Source organism: Balaenoptera acutorostrata, chromosome 9 (assembly GCF_949987535.1).
Source record: "Balaenoptera acutorostrata chromosome 9, mBalAcu1.1, whole genome shotgun sequence".
NCBI lineage: Eukaryota > Metazoa > Chordata > Mammalia > Artiodactyla > Balaenopteridae > Balaenoptera > Balaenoptera acutorostrata.
Window position 1 is genome coordinate 72,618,670 of NC_080072.1, and position 22,084 is coordinate 72,640,753.

General features: G+C 37.4%; 1 protein-coding gene across 3 annotated transcripts in view; it reads right to left on the minus strand.

Annotated features, from left to right (window-relative positions):
- Positions 1-22,084, minus strand: part of MRE11 (MRE11 homolog, double strand break repair nuclease) — a 68,926-nt gene that overhangs the window by 14,303 nt on the left and 32,539 nt on the right. For 2 of the 3 annotated variants that reach the window (XM_057553429.1, XM_007189812.3), the window contains exons 12-16: positions 20,813-20,913; positions 19,412-19,585; positions 13,595-13,651; positions 2,533-2,752; positions 1,548-1,631 (exon numbers count right to left, since the gene is read on the minus strand). In XM_057553429.1, the coding sequence (XP_057409412.1) occupies positions 1,548-1,631; positions 2,533-2,752; positions 13,595-13,651; positions 19,412-19,585; positions 20,813-20,913 (636 nt within the window). Of the gene's footprint in view, positions 1-1,160; positions 1,441-1,547; positions 1,632-2,532; positions 2,753-13,594; positions 13,652-19,411; positions 19,586-20,812; positions 20,914-22,084 lie in introns of those variants that run through there. The other variant, XM_007189814.2, reaches the window with a different exon arrangement.

Here is a 22,084-nt window from a genome sequence, read left to right on the forward strand (position 1 = left end):
GAAATGGAGTACAATTGCATATGAGTACTTATTTAAAGGTAGGAGACATAGCTTTCAGAATCCATAACTTAATAATAGACTTAAAACCACTGTCTTTAGGACTATACAAATCAAATCTATTCGATCTTTGACATAACAGAACTTAATTTCTGTAAAGACTTGAATTTTTCCCAGGTTAGATATCCTAAGTTCCTTCTATCAAATTTTTTATATTATATGGTTTCTCTTCTGAATGATCATATAAAGTTGACATCTTTCTTGAAATATGGTTCCAAAAGATGAGCATAGTATTCTTGGCATGATACATACAATCAGTACGAGGGAGAACTTCCTTGCTGTAGGGAAGCATTACTTCTATTAATAGTGCTTAAGGCACCATTAGATTTGGACAGTTAGATCAACCTGCACAACCTTAGTGACCTAAGTCTTTCTTACTTGGTTCCCTGCTAATATCATATACTTCTCTGTGCAGCTGTCCTTTTGGACATAAATACAGTTTATATTTACCCTTGATAAATTTCATCTTGTGAGATTTAGTCCAACTCTCCAATCTGTCAAAAATTAATCTCAAATAATAAGATAATATAAATAAAATACATATGGATATACTCTGAATGGTAGGGAGAAAAAAATATCACCACCTATTTTAACATATATTTTCATAGATCTGACTTACAACTTCCTCTGATCTCATACACCGTAATATTAAAAATAGTTTATTAAATTTTTATATTAAATTATTATTAAAAGTTTATAAAAATAGGTTACCTTAGTTTGAGGCTAATTTTTAGACCACAGCACATACACAAAATCAATTCAAAGAATTCTAACTATAATTTCCCTTAAATGCAGCTCACATGACTCTATACTAACAGTAGAGATGGACAAAAGCAGCATGAGGAAAGAAAGTTTACAGTACATTAAGGAGCAGTTCCTTCTCTCTTAATCATTGTTGATACACTGACCAACTGCCTTTTCCATGTCTTAGTGATCCCTCTATAAAAAGGAAATAATCAAATTTGTCTAAAGTAGGATATAAAAATTAATTTTTAGAGCCCACCCTCTTCAATAGCCTCCATGAATGGCAAAGGTCTTTTATTTTATTTTTTAAAAAATTTATTTATTATTTATTTATTATTTATTTTTGGCTGTATTGGGTCTTCGTTTCTGTGCGAGGGCTTTCTGTAGTTGCGGCAAGCGGGGGCCACTATTCATCGCGATGCGCGGGCCTCTCACTATCGCGGCCTCTCTTGTTGCGGAGCACAGGCTCCAGACGCGCAGGCTCAGTAGTTGTGGCTCATGGGCCTAGTTGTTCCGCGGCATGTGGGATCTTCCCAGACCAGGGCTCGAATGCGTGTCCCCTGCATTGGCAGGCAGATTCTCAACCACTGCACCACCAGGGAAGCCTGGCAAAGGTCTTTTAAATCAGCATAATTTATCCTGTGATTCAACACAAACCAGTAAGGTTTACTCATGGGGTTTCCTAAGTCTTCCTGTGTTGGAATTTATAAGTACCTGCTAGGTGATCTTTTGCAGTCTATACTCACCATCTATAATAGACATATTTCTAGATGTTGACATAGTGGCCTTTGAACTTCTGCCTCGAGTAGAAGTCTCCAGAGCAGCGCCTGCTGTTAGAATAATGAGTGGTCAGTATACAAGTCCATCAGTAGCTAAGGTTTTTTTTGTTTTTTTAAAAAAACACCACTAAATAGTTATGTCAAAACATAGTTTATGTGTAAAATGTCAAAGATATATATAAGAAGAAAGAGTCTGATCAATCAATTTTCAGAGACCATTCTTAGGCCACACTTGGTTCATATTGTTCCAATTACAATGTAAGGAAAACATTTATAAATGTAAGGATAATGAAAACAATTATCATTAGAAGATGGGGATTTCTCTCCTGGGAGATTTTTAACGAAAGTACTACCCATTTTAACAGCTTAAAATTCCGACAGATAAATATTTAATAAAAAAATATTCCCAGGGATGGATTTCTATAATGCATCAGGAAGTCACTGGATGACTATCTTCTATTATTTGGACTATTCAATGACAATAGTACCACATTAGACACAATGATGGCAATTAATTTAATGACTGCTTTAAAAAATCAAATTGTGTAGGGGCAGTTTTCAAAAATAATGATTTTTATAATCTGGAGTTTTCTTCCTGCTGTTAGTGGGCATTAGCTAGACATCTTCCTGAAGTGTTTGCCTCACTATTACTTTGTACATGTGAGAGTAAACATGTCTATTAAATGTTCCCAATGTGTGAGAAGCACTATGAAATTCTCTTAAAAAAAAAAACGTGTTAAGAACTATTCAAACTATATGTGCATGTGGCCATTCAGAGTTTATTTACATGAAATGTACATGTTGGAACTACATTAAAGACTGTTTTTATGTATTATAAAAATAAATTTTTAAAGGACTGTGTAACTCAATTCTGCCAAGATGAACACAATTCTGAATTTCCCACACAACTGCCAAGTGTGAATGTGTAAGAAAGACTGTACTCAGTGCTAACCTCTTTCTCTCTGAGATCCTCCTCTTGACACTGGATTCTGCCCTCTTCCTCCTCTCCGGCCTCTTCCTCGGCCTCTTCCTTTGTTGGCTGCTGCTGTGATGCTGTCATCAGGGTCATCAGCCATCTGTTCTGCCAAATCTATACTCATAAGGTCATCAGCACTAAAGGCGGAAGCAGCTTCCTCTGACTGAGATCTGAGGGCTCTGGCCCTACTCATGGCCTAAGAGGGATGACAAGAGGAAAATACACATCAGTAGACAATGCAGCAGCCTAAAAGTCATTAATCCAGTCACTCAGATGGACATTTCATATTGTCAAAGTGTCTAAACTACTATTTTTCACTAATCATGCTAAAAAATGTAAAACAGGAGAAGCTCTCTCCCCCATCAATCAAATTCAGTGCCCACAATTTGTTAGATCAATTTACAATACCACTGATACCTGTAAAATGAGACCTTTTGAAAATGCATAAAATGAGACCTTTTGAAAATGTGTATCAAGAACCATAAAATTTCACAGAATCAAAAGTTTCAGAACTGGGAGGAATGTTGGCAATCGCCCCTAATGCAACACCACCATTTGTAAGAGACTGTCATCATTTGAGCTACTTTATACAACGGGCTCTTGATAAATAACAAGAAAAAAAACTCGAGGTCGGTGGGGAGCAGGAGGCTGCCGCAGGGGAGGTGCCGCGGGCAGCCGGGACACCCGGCTTGGCCGTAACCCCGTCCGGGGCCGGGTGGGACCGCAAGGGCCCATGGCCGAGCCAGCTCCGTTACCTCTGACTTTCAAGGATGTGGCCGTTTATTTCTCCGAGCGAGAATGGCGGAATCTAGAAGCATGGCAGAAGGAGCTTTACAAGTAAGTAATGAGAACCAATTATGAGATTCTTGTTTCTCTAGTGAAGAACCAATTAAAGGAACTGAATCTATAAAGAAAAATAATCTTGTGTCATGAACCCCGTGCCACCCAAGAAGAATGTTCCAAGCATCAAGATCACATGGATGTGGACTTCCATGGTGGCACAGTGGTTAAGATTCTGCCTGCCAATGCAGGGGACACAGGTTCGAGCCCTCGTCCAGGAAGATCCCACATGCTGTGGAGCAACTAAGCCCATGAACCACAACTACTGAAGCCCACGCACCACAACTACTGAAGCCCATGCACCTAGAGCCTGTTCTCCATAACAAGAGAAGCCACCGCAATGAGAAGCCTGCGCACAACAGTGACGAGCAGCCCCTGCTCGATGCAACTAGAGAAAGCCCACGTGCAGCAATGAAGACCCAACAAAAGATCAAATGGATATGAAGTGCTGTATTAGTGTGGGTTTGGTTTGCATTTCCTTCGTGGCTAATCATGTTGAGCATCTTTTCATTTGTGTATCTTTTTGGAGAAATGTCTATTCAAATTCTTTGCCCATTTTTGAAGTGGGCTATTTGTCTTTTTATTGTTGGGTTATAAGTGTTCTCTATTTGTTCTGAATATCGAACCCTTATCAGATATATGATTTGCAGATATTTTCTCCATTTCTTGGGTTGTCTGTTCCTTTTTTGATGGCATCCTTTGAAGCACAAAAGTTTTAAGTTTTGATGAATTCCAGTTTATTTTTTCTTTTGTTGCTTGAGCTTTTGGTGTCATATCTAAGAAGCCATTGCTTAATCCAGAGTCACAAAGATCCACTCCTATATTTTCTTCTAAGAGTTTTATGGTTTTAGTGCATATACTTAGGTCTTTGATCCTTTTTTTTCCCTTCTTTGATCCATTTTGAGCTAATTTTTTTATACTGTGTGATACAGGGATCCAGCCTCTTTTGCATACGGATATCCAGTTGTCCCTACACCATTTGTTGAAAAGACTGTTCTTTCCCCCACTGAATTATCTTGGCACCCTTCTGGAAAACCAATTAACCATAAATGTCAGAGTTTATTTCGGGATTCTTGATTCTTTTTCATGGATCTATTTGTCTAGCCTTATCCCAGTACCACACTATTTTAATTACCATTACTTTAGGATCAGTTTGTCAATTTCTGCCAAAAAAAAAAAAAAAGAAAAGGCAGATGGGGTTTGGGGATTACTGTCATCTAAACAGTACTAAGTCTTCCAATTCATGAACATGGGATATCATTTCATTTATTTAGTACTTTTTTTTTTAGGACTTTTAAAATTACTTTCAGCAACATTTTATGATTTTTATTGTGCAAGTCTTATGTTTCTTTTTTTTTTTTTTTTTTTTTAAAAGGATTTTCTTATTTATTTATTTATTTATTTATTTTTGGCTGTGTTGGGTCTTCGGTTCGTGCGAGGGCTTTCTCCAGTTGCGGCAAGCGGGGGCCACTCTTCATCGCGGTGCGGGGACCGCTCTTCATCGCGGTGCGCGGGCCTTTCTCTATCGCGGCCCCTCCCGTCGCGGGGCACAGGCTCCAGACGCGCAGGCTCAGCAATTGTGGCTCACGGGCCCAGCCGCTCCGCGGCATGTGGGATCTTCCCAGACCAGGGCTCGAACCCGTGTCCCCTGCACTAGCAGGCAGACTCTCAACCACTGCGCCACCAGGGAAGCCCCTTATGTTTCTTTTATTGGGTTTATTCCTAAGTATTTTACTCTTTTTGATGTTCTTGTAAATGGATTTGTTTTCTTAATTTTTTTTTGAAAAATAGTTTTATTTTAAAAGATGCTGAGAGTTCAACCCAGATGAAGACTGAGAATAGGTGTTTGGATTTATTTTTTTAAATTAATTTTTGTTGGAGTATAGTTGCTTTACAATGTTGTGTTAGTTTCTGCTGTACAGCAAAGTGAATCAGTTATATGTATACATATATCCCCTCTTTTTTAGATTTCCTTCCCATTTAGGTCACCAAAGAGCATTGAGTAGAGCTCCCTGTGTTATACAGTAGGTTCTCATTAGTTATCTATTTTATATATAGTAGTGTATATATGTCAATCCTAATCTCCCAATTCATCTCACCCTCCCTTCCCCCCTTGGTATCCATATGTTTGTTCTCTACATCTGTGTCTCTATTTCTGCTTTGCAAATAAGTTCATCTGTACCATTTTTCTAGATTCCACATATAAGCGATATTATATGATATTTGTTTTAGGTGTATGGATTTAAACAAAAGACAGTGATTTCTTTTTTCATGAAATTAAAAAAAAAAGAAAAGAAAAAAAAAACTCACCAAAAATAGCTGCTATCTCTGGGTGATGACATTTTAGGGTGCTTTTTGTTTTCTTCATTATTCTTGAATATTACAAATTTGCTACAATGTACGTTTTCTAAAATATTACTTTTATAATCAGAAAAACATAAGCAATAATCTCTTACAAATATATAGTAAAAAGAATTAGGTAGAACAAAACAATTGAAAGCCTGGAAATAATAAAAACCTGAGGGCCAAGATTTTAACTTAATAAATTTTAATTTGATAAGAAACTGTCTAGAAAAGACAAGTTTGAGACTTAATGAAATATCCTAACTCTGAAATGAATATAGATTTTCTGATTAAAAACAGAATAAGAGCAATGCTGCCCTGATCTCTTCCTTTAAACCTATCAAAATGTAAGAAGGAGAACAAAAATTTTACAAATACCTTTTTGAATAAAATTAGAAAATTGTTCCACCCACAAAACACAAAACCTAGGAGAAAGAGTTAATGGGTATAGTGAATATTTGGTCTGGCTAAGGGAGAAGGTTGAGAAGAGTTTCAGACAGTGCAGAGAGCTCCAAAATTGATCTACCCATGCCAAGAGGCCATGACAACAGTCTCTCTTGCTTGGAATGACTAGTTCTGGGTCTAAGAATAGGCACATAGAGCTTTTCTAAGCTCTGTGTGATGCCATGAAATATGGAGAGACAGGGCTAGATGAGAAGATAAGCACAGAGCAGGCAGGGCAGAAGCAGGAGTGTAGCAGGTCGGGGGAGGTGGAGGTAACCCAGCTTCACGCTGATGAACTTGCTGAAGTGAAACAACAGCTAAGTCACTACGGGAACGGCTCAACATGGCATTACAACTCCAAAAGAACAAAACTTTAGGGAATACAACCAAAAAGATACAGAGAAAAAATAGCTGAAAAAGATTTCAATTCATCTTCCTTGTCCCAGATGAAGTACAGTCAATCCTCATAATTTTCAGACTCCGTATATGCAAATTCACCTACTTGCCAAAATTTATTTCTAACTCCTGATGCGTTTGTGGTCACTCATGGACACGTGCAGAGAGGTGAAAATTCTGAATCGCCTGACACACACCTTCCCAGATGAGGTCGAACGAGGCGACACTCAGCCTTCTTTAAACGAGTATCCTTTTCATAGTACGTTTAGTGCCGTGTTCACAATTTTGTGCTTTCAGCAGGGGATTTTACTTTTAGAACGGCCCCCAGTGTAGTGCTGAAGCGCTGTCTAGGGTTCCTAAGTGCAAGAAGCTGTGATGTGCCTTATGGAGGAAACACATGCGTCATATGCGCTTCATTAAGGCATGCGCTGAATGGGCCACAAGTCCAATGCTAATGAATCAATGATATATATTGAGTAAGGTCTTAAAACAGAAACACACGTGGAAAGGGTTATGTATTAATCAGTTAACAAAAATGTTGTAACCACTGGCTGGCAGGAACCTATTCCTGTATTTCCCCTAGGAGCAACAGTTCAGTGTTCACTCAGTGTTTACAGTGACTTTATAGAATACAACTACCATGAAAAACGAGAACTAGCTCTACATTAAAATATACATATACAGGGACTTCCCTGGTGGCACAGTGGTTAAGAATCCGCCTGCCAATGCAGGGGACACGGGTTCCAGCCCTGGTCTGGGAAGATCCCATGTGCCGCGGAGCAACTAAGTCCGTGCACCACAACTACTGAGCCTGCACTCTAGAGCCCATGAGCCACAACTACTGAGCCCACGTGCCACAACTACTGAAGCCCATCCGCCTAGAGCCCATGCTCTGCAACAAGAGAAGCCTCCGCAATGAGAAGCCCGCGCACCACAACGAAGAGTAGCCCCCGCTCGCCGCAACTAGAGAAAGCCCGTGCACAGCAACGAAGACCCAAGGCAGCCAAAAATAAATAAATAAATTTATAAAATAAATAAAATATATATATATTTAAAAGAAAAAAGGAGACCTGAATTACATAATAAGGTAGACCTAACTGATACATGTTGAACTCTGTACTCTGAAAATAAACAATATACTTCTTTTCAAAACCCCATGAAATGTTTTAACCGATATATAATGGGATGCTAAGAAAAACATCAATTCTAAAAAGAATATTATCATACTTTCTAATCACCATGCAATAAAATTAGAAATTAATAAGACAAAAGCCTGGACTCCAAACTGCAAAACAAAACAAAATTGTAGAATACCTAGAAAATGATAATAAAAATACTGCATATCAGAACACATGAAACAATTTAAAAATGAATTGTTAAATTAAAGCAAAGAAAAGAGAATGGAGGGAAAAAAGATTTAAGGAAAATTAAAAGAATTATGATAAAACACTCTGCTCAGTTCTAAGTAATTTGGAAAATAAATGACCTAAACTGAATCAAGAAAAGATAGACAGTCTCAACAGACTAATTAACAACATTTTGAGAAAATTCTTAAAAGAACTACACTCCCGAAAAGGATCACAACCAGAAAGTTACACAGGTAAATTCTACCAAATCTTCAAAGAACAGATGATTCCATGGCTATTTCAATAGGAACAGAGCATAAAGAAAGAAAGCTTCCAGCTGGTTTTTATAACGCCAGCATAACATGGTACTGAAAAACTGACAAAGGACTGCATGCACAGAAGGAAAATTACAGTACTCATGAATATCAAAGCAAACAAAAGGAATCCCAGGGCACGTGGAAAGACCAGTACACCTATTATCAGGGGCTTCACAAAATGATACTAAGGTTGGGTCAATAATAGGATAGGAAATAATATAATTCACCATATTAACAGAACATAGGAGGAAGAACCCTGCATGCTTATCTTCACAGATGCCAAAAAAGCTCTTAATTCATTACCCATTCTGGACTTAAACAAGCAAACAAAAAACTCTCAGGAACAACTGGATACTTCTTTTACATAACAAAAACCCTAACTCTGCTACTACACAAACACACATACAGAGTGTGCACACACTTTCACCCGAGTGCTCTTATAAACCAATTACAGAAAGACCAATGCCCTAGCCAAAAGAAAAGAATATTCTATGCAAAGAACATGATCAGGTGTTTCATATAAATATAACTTATAAACATAAAAATTGCTCAGACTCACTAGTAATACAAGTAGTATGAGTTAAAAGCAACAGTAAGAAATAATTTCTCACCACTTAGATTTGTAAAGATCAAAAGATGTAGTAATATGTCATGACCGCAAGGATGCAGAGAAATAAGCACTCCCTAATACTATCGGTCGGCAGAGGAACTGGTGTAACATATTTGGAGTGATTTGGCAGAATCTAGCAAAATTTAAAACACATATGCCTTTTTATGATTATTACTTCTTTGAATGAATTATCATCATTGCCAAATTTCATACTTTGCCTTTGTCTAAATACTACATCTTCATTTTAGCATCTCAAACATTATACTCAGATAATACTTTATCTTTCTGTACAACAGACTGTGGACTTTACTGATATCTTTGAACTACATTACTTCTATGAATTTACCTCATGAGTGGAGGCATAGGGCCAATGGCAAGACAATGCTTCCATATACTTTTTGTGAGATTTAAAAATATACTACCCTAGTAATTATTGCACTTTTTTGTAGTAATATATATGTAACATAAAAATTTACCATTTTAACCATTTTTAAGTGTGTATTTCAGTGGCATTAAGTACATTCATATTGTTGTAAAACCACTGCCATCATCCATTGCCACAACTTTTTCATAATCCCAAACTGAAACTCCATACCCATTAAATAACCCTTCATTCCCTAACCGCTCCCCACAAACCCCGATAATCACTCTTCTACTTTCTGTCTGTATGAATTTGACTACTCTAGGTATCTCATGTAAGTGGAATCATACAGTATTTGTTCTTTTATGTCTAACTTACTTCACTTAGTATAATGTTTTGAAGGTTTATCCATGATATAGTATGTACCATTCTATACTTCAATTTCATTCCTTTTAAGGCTAAAGAATATTCCAATGGATGTATGTATCACATCTTGTTTACCCATTCATCTTTTGATAGACTTTGGATCGTTACTACCTGTGGGCTATTGTAAATAATGTTATGAACATTGGTGTACAAATACATGTTCAAGTCCCTGCTTTCAATTTTTTTTGGTAAGTACACAGAAGTGGAATCACTAGATCATATGGCAATTCTATGTTTAATTTTCTGAGGAACCATCATACTGTTTTCCACAGTAGCTTTTATCTTCCCACCAGCAATGCACAAGGGTTCCAATTTCTCTATTTTCTTGCCAATACTTGTTACTTTCTAATTTTTGGATAATAGCCATCCAAAGGGGTGTGAATTGTATCTCATGGTTTTGATTAGAATCTCCTAGTGATTAGTGATGTTGAGCATCATTTCATGTGCTTTTTGGTTACTTGTATTTCTTCTTTAGAGAAATATCTATTCAAGCCCTTTGTTCATTTTTAAATTAGGTTGTTTTGTGTTGAATTTTAGGAGCTCTTTATATATTCTGGTTATTAATCCTTTATCAGATATATGATTTGCAAATATTTTCTCCCATGCTATTGGTTGCCTCTTCACTCTGTTAATAGCACTTGGTATTACAGTTTAAAAGAGGGTATCAACCCTGCCTCAAATTCAGATAGAACATAAGAAAGAAATCAGAGGCCCAGTCCAACTATGGACTATGGATCAGACTAAGAAGAGTTTTTACATTTTTAAAGGACTGTAAAAAAAAAAAAATGTGACAGACACCATATATGGCTTGCAAAGCCTAAAATATTTACTATTTGGCCTTTTATTTAAATATGAACTTATAATTAAAGAAAATACTTGAGAGTGTTTCTATGTGAACAAAAAGACATTAAATCATGTTTTTTCTCTACTGGAAGGACTAATGCTTTTGTTTGTCTGTTTAAATAATTTAAGTATGATAACTGGGATTCATATTCTGAGCTAAATAATTCTGCAAAACTGTGAACCACAGCTTGGGAAAGTCTCAAACTCTATTAGTCAAGTTCAAAATAGAATGTTGAGAATGAAAAAATTTATAATACCCTATGGCATACTAAAAAATTACCTAAGAAGCCCTGATTACCTGTTACAGTCTTAAAATATAGCTGAAAATCTGAACTCCAAAGTTCTTTCTTCTGAAAAACTCCCATATGAAATTTCTCATACCCTCTCCTTACCATCCTTGAATAAAATGTTCACTCTTACTCTTTAAAAGACTAATGAAAAACTGAGATTAGTGATTTCAAACACAAAGGATCCATTATAAAGAAATATTTCTATAATCTGTGAAATTGAAAAAGTTAATCAAGGGACTTCCCTGGCAGTTCAGTGGTTAAGATTCTGTGCTCCCAATGCAGGGGGCACGGGTTCAATCCCTGGTCGGGGAACTAAGATCCCGCATGCCGCAGAGTGCGGCCTAAAAAACAAAACAAAACAAAAAAGAAAAAGTTAATCAAGTTTAAGTCAAATAATCCAAGAACCAAGAATCATTTCTTTCTAGCATTCATTCTTACCATTTGGCAAACTTCCTTTTCTACTTTAAGGGCACTCTATATAAGATGAATACATATATAATAAATGTGGTAGGGGATCCCTAATCTATAGCTTTCTCCTCTTAGTTTCCAAAAATCACCTTGTAAAAAAATTTAAAAAGCAATTGATTCTATGCTTATTATAAAGTGATCTTCACGTGCTGCATGATTTTAGAAGTCTTAAATTTTTAGCCATTCATTGGCCATACCTTGTATTAATGTTATTATAATATAAAGCCCTGAAAGGACAAAGTATGGTGAAAAAGTCCAGACTCGGAGGTAGAATAGGTTCAAAATCCAGCCCCACCATGTGACCTGAAGTCTGGTCTCAGGTTCCTCATTTGTAAAATGGAAACTGAGATTAGTATAAGTAATGCACATAGCAAAAATTTAATAAATACCATTTCCCTTTTCCCCTTGAAAACAGTAATGAATAAAGTCAAATAGGTAACCAGTTCTATTTTTTCCCAATACATTTATTTAGGAGAGTGACCTTGATATTGGGAATGTTGAGTGTGAAATTTAGTGGATGGTGATAGCTTTTAGTTCTGTAATCAATTACTGAAGGCTATTAATGAAAGACACGGTGTGGGAAAACACTGCAGTCAATACTGGTACTATTGCTGGTAATGTTAGCTTATGTTGCAAAATTTCCTATCTTACTGAATAGATAGTGTTAAGTGGTATAAGGGAAAGAGATCTGTGAAACCTATTACAACTAGACATTTAGAAGGTTATCCTAGCATATTCTTTTTAAAGACAGGTTATTAACTGAGTTACTGTACTGTTCATATTTCTTCATATTCTAATGAAGTGGGACACAACTTGGAGGGGAGGAGTGTCCCAGAATATCAAACCTCTATAGTAAGACAGAGAAAAGAAAAAACCCACAACACCAAAAGTGTCACTTTCCTATTCCCTAAAATTCCAGGTAAGTGGCATTACTGGATCAGTTAAAAATCCTAAATAGCAAGTATGGAATGTCAGATGATGAAGTAAATCAGATTTAGACTTGGAAGTTTCATTAAAAGAAAAAAACCCCACAAAAACCTAGAGTCTATCTTATGACCGCTAAAGATGGTACAGAAGAATTATTTGAAAATCGATTTTTCCTATCAGAGTCTAAAACTGCTTGACCTTAAAGGCTGTGGTATTACCTAGTAGTCAACTACTAAACAGGATTCCTTTGGAAGAATTCAGGGGGGAAAAGAGTAAATTGAGTCTCCCTCTCCTTAAGCAGGGTGCTTTTCCTTCTCTCCTTAGTGACTCAGGTCTTGACTTTTGCCTAAGGAGTGTGCTTAAAATAAGGCAAAAAATATTATTTAAAAAGGGGGGAGGGGGCTCCTATTTATCCCCTTTTTATTGTAGCAGAGAAGACAGTGGGACCTGTCAAAGTTAATCTGAGGGATATGTCACGTTTCAACTCTTTCCAATTCACCGCCTGTCAGCTACAGTTCTGAAATATTTAGGGAACGAAAATGGACAGTTGTATGAATTCAGTGAGGATGAAACTTCAGGTCATAACGTTTAAAATTTTCTTTCTACATATATCTGTCTCACCTACTAAATTGAGAATCTCTGGTGGACACAGACTATACCTTTTTCATATTTATATTCCTAATAAAAAACAGAATGGCTACCCACAACAGGTACTATACAAAATGCCGAAGGAAAGCAATCAAGACAAAAGCCCAAAAGTAAATAATTGGTAACATAATTTTTAAGTACTAGACAGCAATCATCAAACACTAAGGACAATTAGAAAACAGGAAAATATATTTCAATCATGAATTCACCAAGTATCAGAAAGAGGCCCAAAGTTTAAGTTAATGGTTGCTAACCTCAAGTCCCTAATCTCCAAAGTGACTGAAAAGACAGTGATAAGGGTGAACAGGCTAATTTCAACATTTTAGAAAGGCCAGTGGACACTGTGTATTTACCTATGATGACACTGCTGACCAAAACACTAAGTTTCTTTCCTTTTGCCCCGAACAATATCAGCTCAGTAGGGTAAGATTTTATACTGATAAGATGCTCTAATAGCAGTTGGGAAATATTTTCATTAAAAAGAGCTCTTCGGGCTACTATTCCTGCGCCTCACCTCCATGCCCGCACCCACCACATACACACATGCACAATTAAGTAAGTTTTCGACAAGAGCAAAAGGAAAAAAAGAGAATATCAGCAAGCAGAATACTCGTAGGCCGAATTGGAATAAGTCAAAGGCAGCAGTCCTCAGCCAACCCCTGCTCAGTCCTACCCACCCAACAGAGATCCTGTGGACTGACTGACTACTCTGAATAAACCTACTAGTTATTCTGATTTAACAAGCTGACATATAATAAAGGAATTTTCAGAAAAATTACCTCTCGAACTTCATCATCTTCTTCATTCTTCTGTCTGCTTTCTCTGAAACGACGCACCTGGATTGCAACAGAATAAATCACAAACGTGTTACAAACGTGTCTGTTATGTAAATATAAAACTGATTAACTGATGTTTTCCATTACAACATAAAACTCGGAAATTCAAATATAGTTTTGTTTCACAAAAGATTAAAGAAGTCATATTTCCCCAGTGACTTACATTAAAAATTCAGAAATGTACTCTAAGAAAAACTGGCCCTAAGCAAAATGATATTACCTGCTGACCAAATGTTCCAAGTCATTGAAAAACAGCCTGTTCGACTGCAGAGGAAAAAATTCTGATGTCCTATGGGTGTTATACGTCAGTAAAAGAGCTAAAAACAAAAACCTCTCTTTTAATAGGTTTGAATTATTACATTGCTCAAATCGTTCTTGGGCACCTGGCTGCAAGTCATCCAGGAGGCTCCCTGAAATGGTATCTGAAGTGGGTGGGCCCCTGAAGATCCATTTTGCTAACAGTCAACCACCAAATGTTTGCCGTCTGTCAACCCTGGTCCTGGTGCCGTGAAGGATACAAAGCTTCCTTTTTTACTGGTTCCTGCTCGCAAAGCTCTTATAATATAGTTATGTAGCTAGAAATAAACTCCATTTATTTAATAATTTACTCGGCAACATATTTACTGAGCCAAGCTACTATGTGCCAGGTGCTATTGTAGGAACTGAGAATAGTGAACAAAATGGTCAAGAATTCTGCCCTCCATGGAGCTTACAATCAGTGTGTGCGTGTGCATGTGTGTGTGTGTGTTACAAAGTAAGACACAAAATAAAAAGTTATGTTGTATTTTAGAAAGTGTATAGGATCAAGTTAATTTACAGCTAGACTGAGAAAGCTCCATCCTTACCTCTGAGGAGCCTCTGGCATTCCCAGGGCCAAATTATTTACTGATGGATTTCAACCTGCATGAGTAGTTAGACAGCATGGTTTGATTATGTGACCAGAGAGGCATAAAAGACTCCCTGGAAACTTCTGCACAGATCTTGGTGTTCTGTCCCGGGTTTGCTGTGTGCATATAAGGACATGAGAAACAGACACCTGGCATCTCTCAGATCCCTAATGCCTGCCTATACGTCTTCTCTTGCTGTACTGTTATCAGTTGCCTTTAAATAAAAACTTTAAGTGAGTATGTTCAGTGGAGTCTTATGAGTCCTTTCAAATATGTGAACCTGTGAAATCTTTGCAAAAGGTGTTAAGTGCTCAGAGAAAAGTAATGCAGGAAGAGGGACAGAGAGTGCTGAGGAGAGGCTACAGGATGATCATCAAAGGCCTCACGGAGAAAGTAGCAAAGCAAGAAGGTAGCAAAGATTTTAAAAGGTAGGGAGTGAACCTTGCAAATAACTGGGGAAAATCATTCCAGTCAAAGGAGAGAATATATGCAAAGGCACTGGGGCAGAAGCATGGTATGTTTAAGAAACAGCAAGGACGTTGCTGGGCTGAAGCAGACATAAGGATGAAGAAGTAACAGGAACCACACTGAGTAAGGCCTTGGGAGCAACTGTAAGGACTTTTGTTTTTAGGCAGGAGTGACTTCATCTAAACTATGTTAGGATCACCAACAGCCCAGCTGAGTTGAGGACAGAACAGAGTGTGGAGGAAAAGCTCAGACAGAAACAGGGAGACCAGTTTGGAGGCCACAGGAGTAATCTAGGTGAGAAATGGCCAGGCCTTGGACCACTGATAGAGATGAAGGTGGTGAGAAATAGTCACATTCTGTAATATATTCTGAAGGCAGAGTTAAAGGATTTCCAGACAGGATATAGGTGACAGAAAAAGAGGAGTCAAGGATAACTTCAAGGTGTATCGCTTGAGCAAATGAAAGACTAGTGCTTCCACTAGAACCCTACAGGTAGAGCAGGGGCTAAGGTTCAGCAATTCAGACTGGGAATGTTGGAAGTTGGAGAGGTCTATTAAACATCCAAGTGGAAGGTCTAGCAGGTTGCTGGCTACAAAAGTCTTGAGTTGAGAGGAGAGGTTTGGGCTAGACTTTTGAAAAGTCATCACCAGATGACAGTATTTAAAGCCAGGAAGCTGGGTGACAATACAAAAGGAATATGTAGATGAAGAAGGGGTCCAAGGACTGAGTTCTGGAGACTCCAACTTAAGAGGCTGGAGAGGTGAGAGGAATCAACAACAGAGACTGAGAATACACATACAATGAGCTGGGAAGAAAACCAGAAGAGTGTGGAGCCCTAAAAGCCAATGGAAAAAAGGTTTTAAGAAGAGGTCAAGTGAGATTTAAGATGGAGAACGGACAATGGATTTAGCACTGGAGGTCACTGGTGCTTTGACAAGAGTAAATTCACTGGAATGAGGGGGTCGAAACCCCTGAATAGATGGATTTAAGAGAAAAATGAAGGTGAAGAATCTGGGCAGCAAATACAGAAAACTCTGTGAAGCAATTCTGCTATAAAAGAGGAAAAAAGAAATAGAATAACAGCGAAAGGGAAATAGGATCTAGGCTCCAGAATTTTGTTGAAAGAAATAGCAGCATGTTTGTTAAGATTCAGTAGAAGGGGAAAAATACAGGAATAATATTTTTTTTAAAAGACGGCATAGCAAGTAACAGTGCTCGAGGTGGCACATGATATATCAAAAGCACTGAGTCATTCACAGAAGAGAAATGAGCGTCAGAGTAAAAATACCGAGCAGGCATTATGTGCCAGTGTACTGAGGGCTTACATGTATTTTAATCCTCGCAACAACCTTGAATGAGGTTCTATTATCCCCATTTCATAGATGAGGAAACTGAGGCACAGAGAGGTTAAATACTTCACTGACGGTTCCAGAGCGAGTAAGGTCATCTGGTCTATAGTCCATACTCTTAGCCACCATGCTACACACACACACACACACACACACACACACCCACACCTCCACACACACTCTCTCTCTCAAAAGTCATGATGTCACTCCAGGTGTGGATGATCATTTTGGGGAGTGGAGGGTGGGAAGGAGGGTTTGTTTGTTTTATTTATTTACTTTTTTAGAGCAGCTTGGGTTCACAGCAAAATTAAAAGGAAGGCACAGAGATTTCCCATATAGCCCTGTCCCATACATGCACAGCCTCCCCTATTAATATCAACATCCCCCACCAGAACTGTACAGTTGTTATAACTGATGAACCGATACTGACACTCCATACTCCATATCACCTAAACTCCTTAAGGTTCACTCTTGGTGTTGTACATTCTATGAGTCTGGACAAATGTATAATGACATGTATACATGTATAACCCACCATTACAGTTTGATACAGAGTAGTTTTACTGTTCTAAAAATCCTCTGTGAATCCATCTTTTTCATCCCCTTATCCCATCCCTGCCCAACCACTGACAACTACTGATTTTTGTACTATGTCCATAGTTTTACCTTTTCTAGAATGTTACATAGCAGGAATCATACATTAAGTTACTTTTTCAGATTGGCTTCTTTCAGTTGGTGATAGTCACTTAAGGTTCCTCCATGTCTTTTAATGGCTTGATAGGTCATTTCTTTTTAGCACAGAATAATATTCCCTTGTCTAGATGTTTCACAGTTTACTTATTCATTTACCTACTGAAGTACATCTGTGTTGCTTCCAAGTTTTGGCAATTATGAATAAAGCTGCTATAAATATCATGTGCAGGTTTGTGTTTAGACATAAGTTTTCAACTCCTTGGGTAGATACCAAGGAGCACGACTGCTGGAGAGTATGGGAAGAGTATGTTTACTTTTATAAGAAACTGACAAACTGCCTTTCAAAGTGACTGCACCACTTTGCATACCCACTCGCAATCTAAGAGTTCCTGCTGCACCACACCCTCACCAGCATGTGGTGTTGTCGGTGCTCTGGAATTTGGCCGTTCTGACAGGTATGTAGTGGCATATCTCCTTGTTTTAATTTGCATTTCCCTAATGACATAAGATGTAGAGCATCTTTTCATATGCTTACTTGCCAACTGACTACCTTCCTTGGTCTGGTAAGGTCTTTTGCCCATTTTTTTAATTGGATCTTTAAATTTTCTTATTGTTGAATTTTAAGAGTTTTTGTATATTTTAGATAATAATCCCTCATCAAACGTGTCTTTTGCAACTATCTTCTCCCAGTCTGTGGCGTGTCTTCTCATTCTCTTCACGTTGTCTTTTGCAGAGCAAAAGTTTTTAATTTCTATGTAGTCTAGCTTATCAGTTACTTCTTTCATGAATCGTGCTTTTGATGTTGAATCTAAAAAGTCATCACCATATACAAGGTCATCTAGGTTTTCTCCTATGTTATCTCCTAGGAGTCTTACAGTTTTGCATTTTACATTTAGGGGGTATGGTCATGTTATACTTATGGCACTTGACTGACAAATCCACCCATGCTAAAAATTTACAAACCTAACACATCCAGAGCCACAGAGTAAGTAGTTTTAGAGTGTGGATTATCTGCCTTCCCTGTGAAAGCACCTGGCATTTAATATTACTGGTTGTACATTAGTTGACACCATAAGGCTTTAAAAGAATCATGTTAAATAACTAAAAGCACAAAAATAAAAGTAAAAGGGAATGAGTTTTAAAAATAACATTTTGTTCTTCTGCTTAGAGGGAATTTGGAAAATACAGAAAATGATCCCCTAAAATCCCACTGCCTGAGCATAACCACTGATAATGTTTGGAATATCTTCTTCCATTCTTTGCATACACGCACCCACTCACATATAAAATAAAAATAACTGGGATCACATTGTGTATAGTTTTACCTCTTTGGAATTCTTTTCCCACTTAACACTGAAAATACTTTTTCCATGTTCTTCAAAAGTGTAATTTTTAATAGCTGCATAGTATTCCATACTATGTATGTGCCAATATTTATTTTACCAAAACATTTCCAACTTTTCCCCACTGCAGATAACACTGACATAAATTACTCCCCATTCTAATCGCTATTTCATTATTGTCTTAGGAAAATCTCCCAGGGCTGAGTTAAAGGACAAATCTTAAGCTTCTTGACATGCTTAAGAAGGCAAAAATGCTTTTCAGTGCAGCTATTCAAACTCTGATACGCCTACCAGCAGAGTACTAAATATCTTTCTCAAATTGTTGTCACTTTGACAGATAAAAAATACATTTAATTTGACCTTCTTTGATTATCCTAGGTTAAATACCAGTTTCATATGCCTATTAGCCATTTATATTTCTTTTGTGAACCACCTATTCAGGTCCTCTGTTCATTATTCTATTGAAATGTTTAATGTTCTTAAGATTCAAAAGAGCCCTTTAATGTAGTAAGAATATTAACCTTTTATTCTGCCCACATACAAATATTTTCTCCATGTCAATACCTTCTAATTTTGTTTTTTGACAATTTGACATACAAACTTTAAAAAATTTTATGTAGTCAAATCTAAAGAGCTTTTCCTCTGCTTTTATGCACAGAGGGACTGCATTTCCTAGGTGAAATTCAAAATCTCAATCAAAACTTAATAAAAAATTGAAATAAGCAGACATTTTCGCCCTATGAGGTTCATTTTAAAGCACTTTCATGATCTTCAAGAGACGATACTAGCTACAGAGAACAAAACTAACATTCACTGGGTATCAATCATATTTGAGACTGTGTTCTAGACACTTATTAGACATTTTCTAATTTAATCCTCACTTTATGATCTCAATTTATAGATGAGGAAACTAAACAAATCAGTGAAGTTAATTAGTGATTTACCAGAAAGAAACTTAGAGCTACTCTTAAGGAGAGACTATCTAAATAATAGATTTTCCACCCCAAATTAGTTACTCACCTCTTCATCGATTTTATCTTCTAGGGCATCAGTATGACGTTCTTTAAGAAATCGCTGTGTTTTTTCCAACTGATATTTCACTAATTCCTCTATGGCATCTTTTTCTTCCTTGTCCACAAATTCTTGTACTGCTTCACCCATTCCCCTTTCTGTTAGAAGTGAGAGCTGCACGTTCTGTAAGAGACATATAAATTACTGGTTGCAGCATCTTCCTTACAAAACAATTCTGTATAAGCAAGGAAAATTACAGAATAATTTTACCAGAGAAAAAGACAAAAAAGTTATCTAGTTATCGGAGGGAAAACACAGCAAAGTAAAATAAATCAATGGATGGTAATTAAGCCTATTGATAAATACTAAGGGCCAGAAAAAGCAAAGTAAAAACAAGAAACAGGAGTAGAGTACAGGACTTGTGAAAATGCAGAGGCCTGAGAGGCTGGGACATAAGAGTCCAGAAATAGCAGCTGATGACTAAGAGAGCAGGTTAACCAGTGTGGTAGGCAGAAAAATGGCCCCTAAAGATGACCACATCCTAATCTCTGGGAACTGTGAATATGTTACATGGCAAAGGAGAATTAAGGTTACAGATGGAATTAAGGTTGCTAAGCAGCTGGCTACAAAACTGGGAGATTATCAGGGACTATCCAGGTGGGCCCAGTGTAATCACAAGCATCCTTGAAAATAGAAGAGGGAGACCGAAGAAGGGAGTCACAGAGAAGTATCCGGGGAAACGATGGCCAGACAGATCCAGCGTTGCTTGCTTTGAATATGCAAGAAGGGGGCCCGGAGCCAAGAAACACGGGTACCTCCAGAAGCTGGAGAAGATGAGGAAATGGAATCTTCCCTACAGCTTCCAGAAAGGAACACAGCCTTGACAACACCTCAGTTTTTGTCCAGTGAGACCAGTGTCTGGTTTCTGATCTACAAAACTGTAAGGTAATAAACCTGTGTTGTTTTAAACCACTAAGTTTGTGGACATTTATTCCAGCAGCTATAAGAAGCTAATACAACCAGAGGATCTCAAAGTGGCATATACCCACAAAAATAAGAATAGCTTCACCATCCAGTGGCTTATTAATAAAGTAACTCTGAAATTACATCCAGATGCAAGAAAATTAAATCCTGGATTCAGACTTGGGTAGTAGCGATAAAAAGAAAGAGGATAACAACATTGACAATAATAGACACAATAATAACGATATTAATGACTGACATTAATTAAGCACTTATTTTTCTTGATACATAATAACTATAAATGAATGTAACTGTCACCTTGCTTACTTCATGGAGACATTCTGAGGATTCACTTTGTTTAAACTATCAATTACACATATCTTAAATTAAAATCTGTTATTATAAGATAGCCATTATCCAAACTGAGAACTGTAACTAAGAAATTACCTTCTCTGCGGTTTGAAAATACTGTTTCACAAGGTCTTCTACCCTTAGAGTTGTTCCTTCTGAGGGTTTTGTGATGAACTTCCCAAAGTTGATCTCTTCTCCTAGAAAAAAGAAGTCCATGAAAAAAAAAGTAGCAGTTTCTCTTTTAATGTTAACGTGCCCAAACTCACTGAAGGTTGCTGTCAGTGAAGGAGGTATGGCCAAACTTTATCAACTATCAGTTTGCTCAACGCAGTAAATTTTGAGGCAAAAACATGTCATTTTTGCTAATATATAGAGTCATTTCCCCAAAGTCTGTATTTCTTCTCCAAATCTCCAAGTAGTATGTCTCTTGGACCTGTTCTCACAGAGTGGTCCACAGATCTCTGGGAGCCCCCCATACTGGTTCAGGGGGCTTAAGGTCAAATGTAATTTCATAATAAGACTAAGACGTTATTTATCTCTTCCACCGTATTGACATTTGCACCGATGATACACAAGCAGTCATGGGTAAAACTGCCGGTGCCTTGGGATGAGTCAAAACAGTGTCTGAGTTCTACTGAGAGTCATCACTTCGTACTCACAGTTCAAACCAAGACAAAACAAAAAGCCAGTTTCACACATCATTGTTTCATCAATGTCCTTGATGAAACAGCAAAAATTATTAATTTAATTAAATCTTGGCCATTAAACACGTATCTTTTTAATATTCTGTGAGACAAATGGGAAGTAGGTTTCAAGCACATTTGCTGTATTCCTAGGCAGGATGGCTGTCTCAAAAAACAGCAGGTACAGAATAAAAAGAATACTGGGCAAGAAGTCAAAAAGCATAGGGTCCAGTAGGTGCTCTGCTCATAACCTTTGTCAGGGAAATGAATATTAACTGTCTAGCACGTGTGTGACCTGGTGTGGAAAACACAATGATAAAACGACAGGATGCCGCCCATAATAGCAATTGATCACAATACAAGATGGTAAGTGCTACAACAGAGGTAAGAACAGAAAATATGACACACAGAGAAGAAATAAATTAATTCGTCTCAAAGAAGGCTGAAAATAACATGCAGATAGCAAACGCAGTTATCATTTGACTCAAGACCTGCACTGCAACTAAGAAGTCTGCATGCCGCAACTGAAGATCCTGCATGCTGCAACAAAGATCCCGCGTGCCATGGCTAGGACCCGGCACAGCCAAAAATAAAAACAAATAAATAAATAAATTAAAAAAAAAAAAGACTTGCAGAATGAATAAGACTTACTAAACAAAAAAGGAAAAAGAAAAAGTATTTTAGG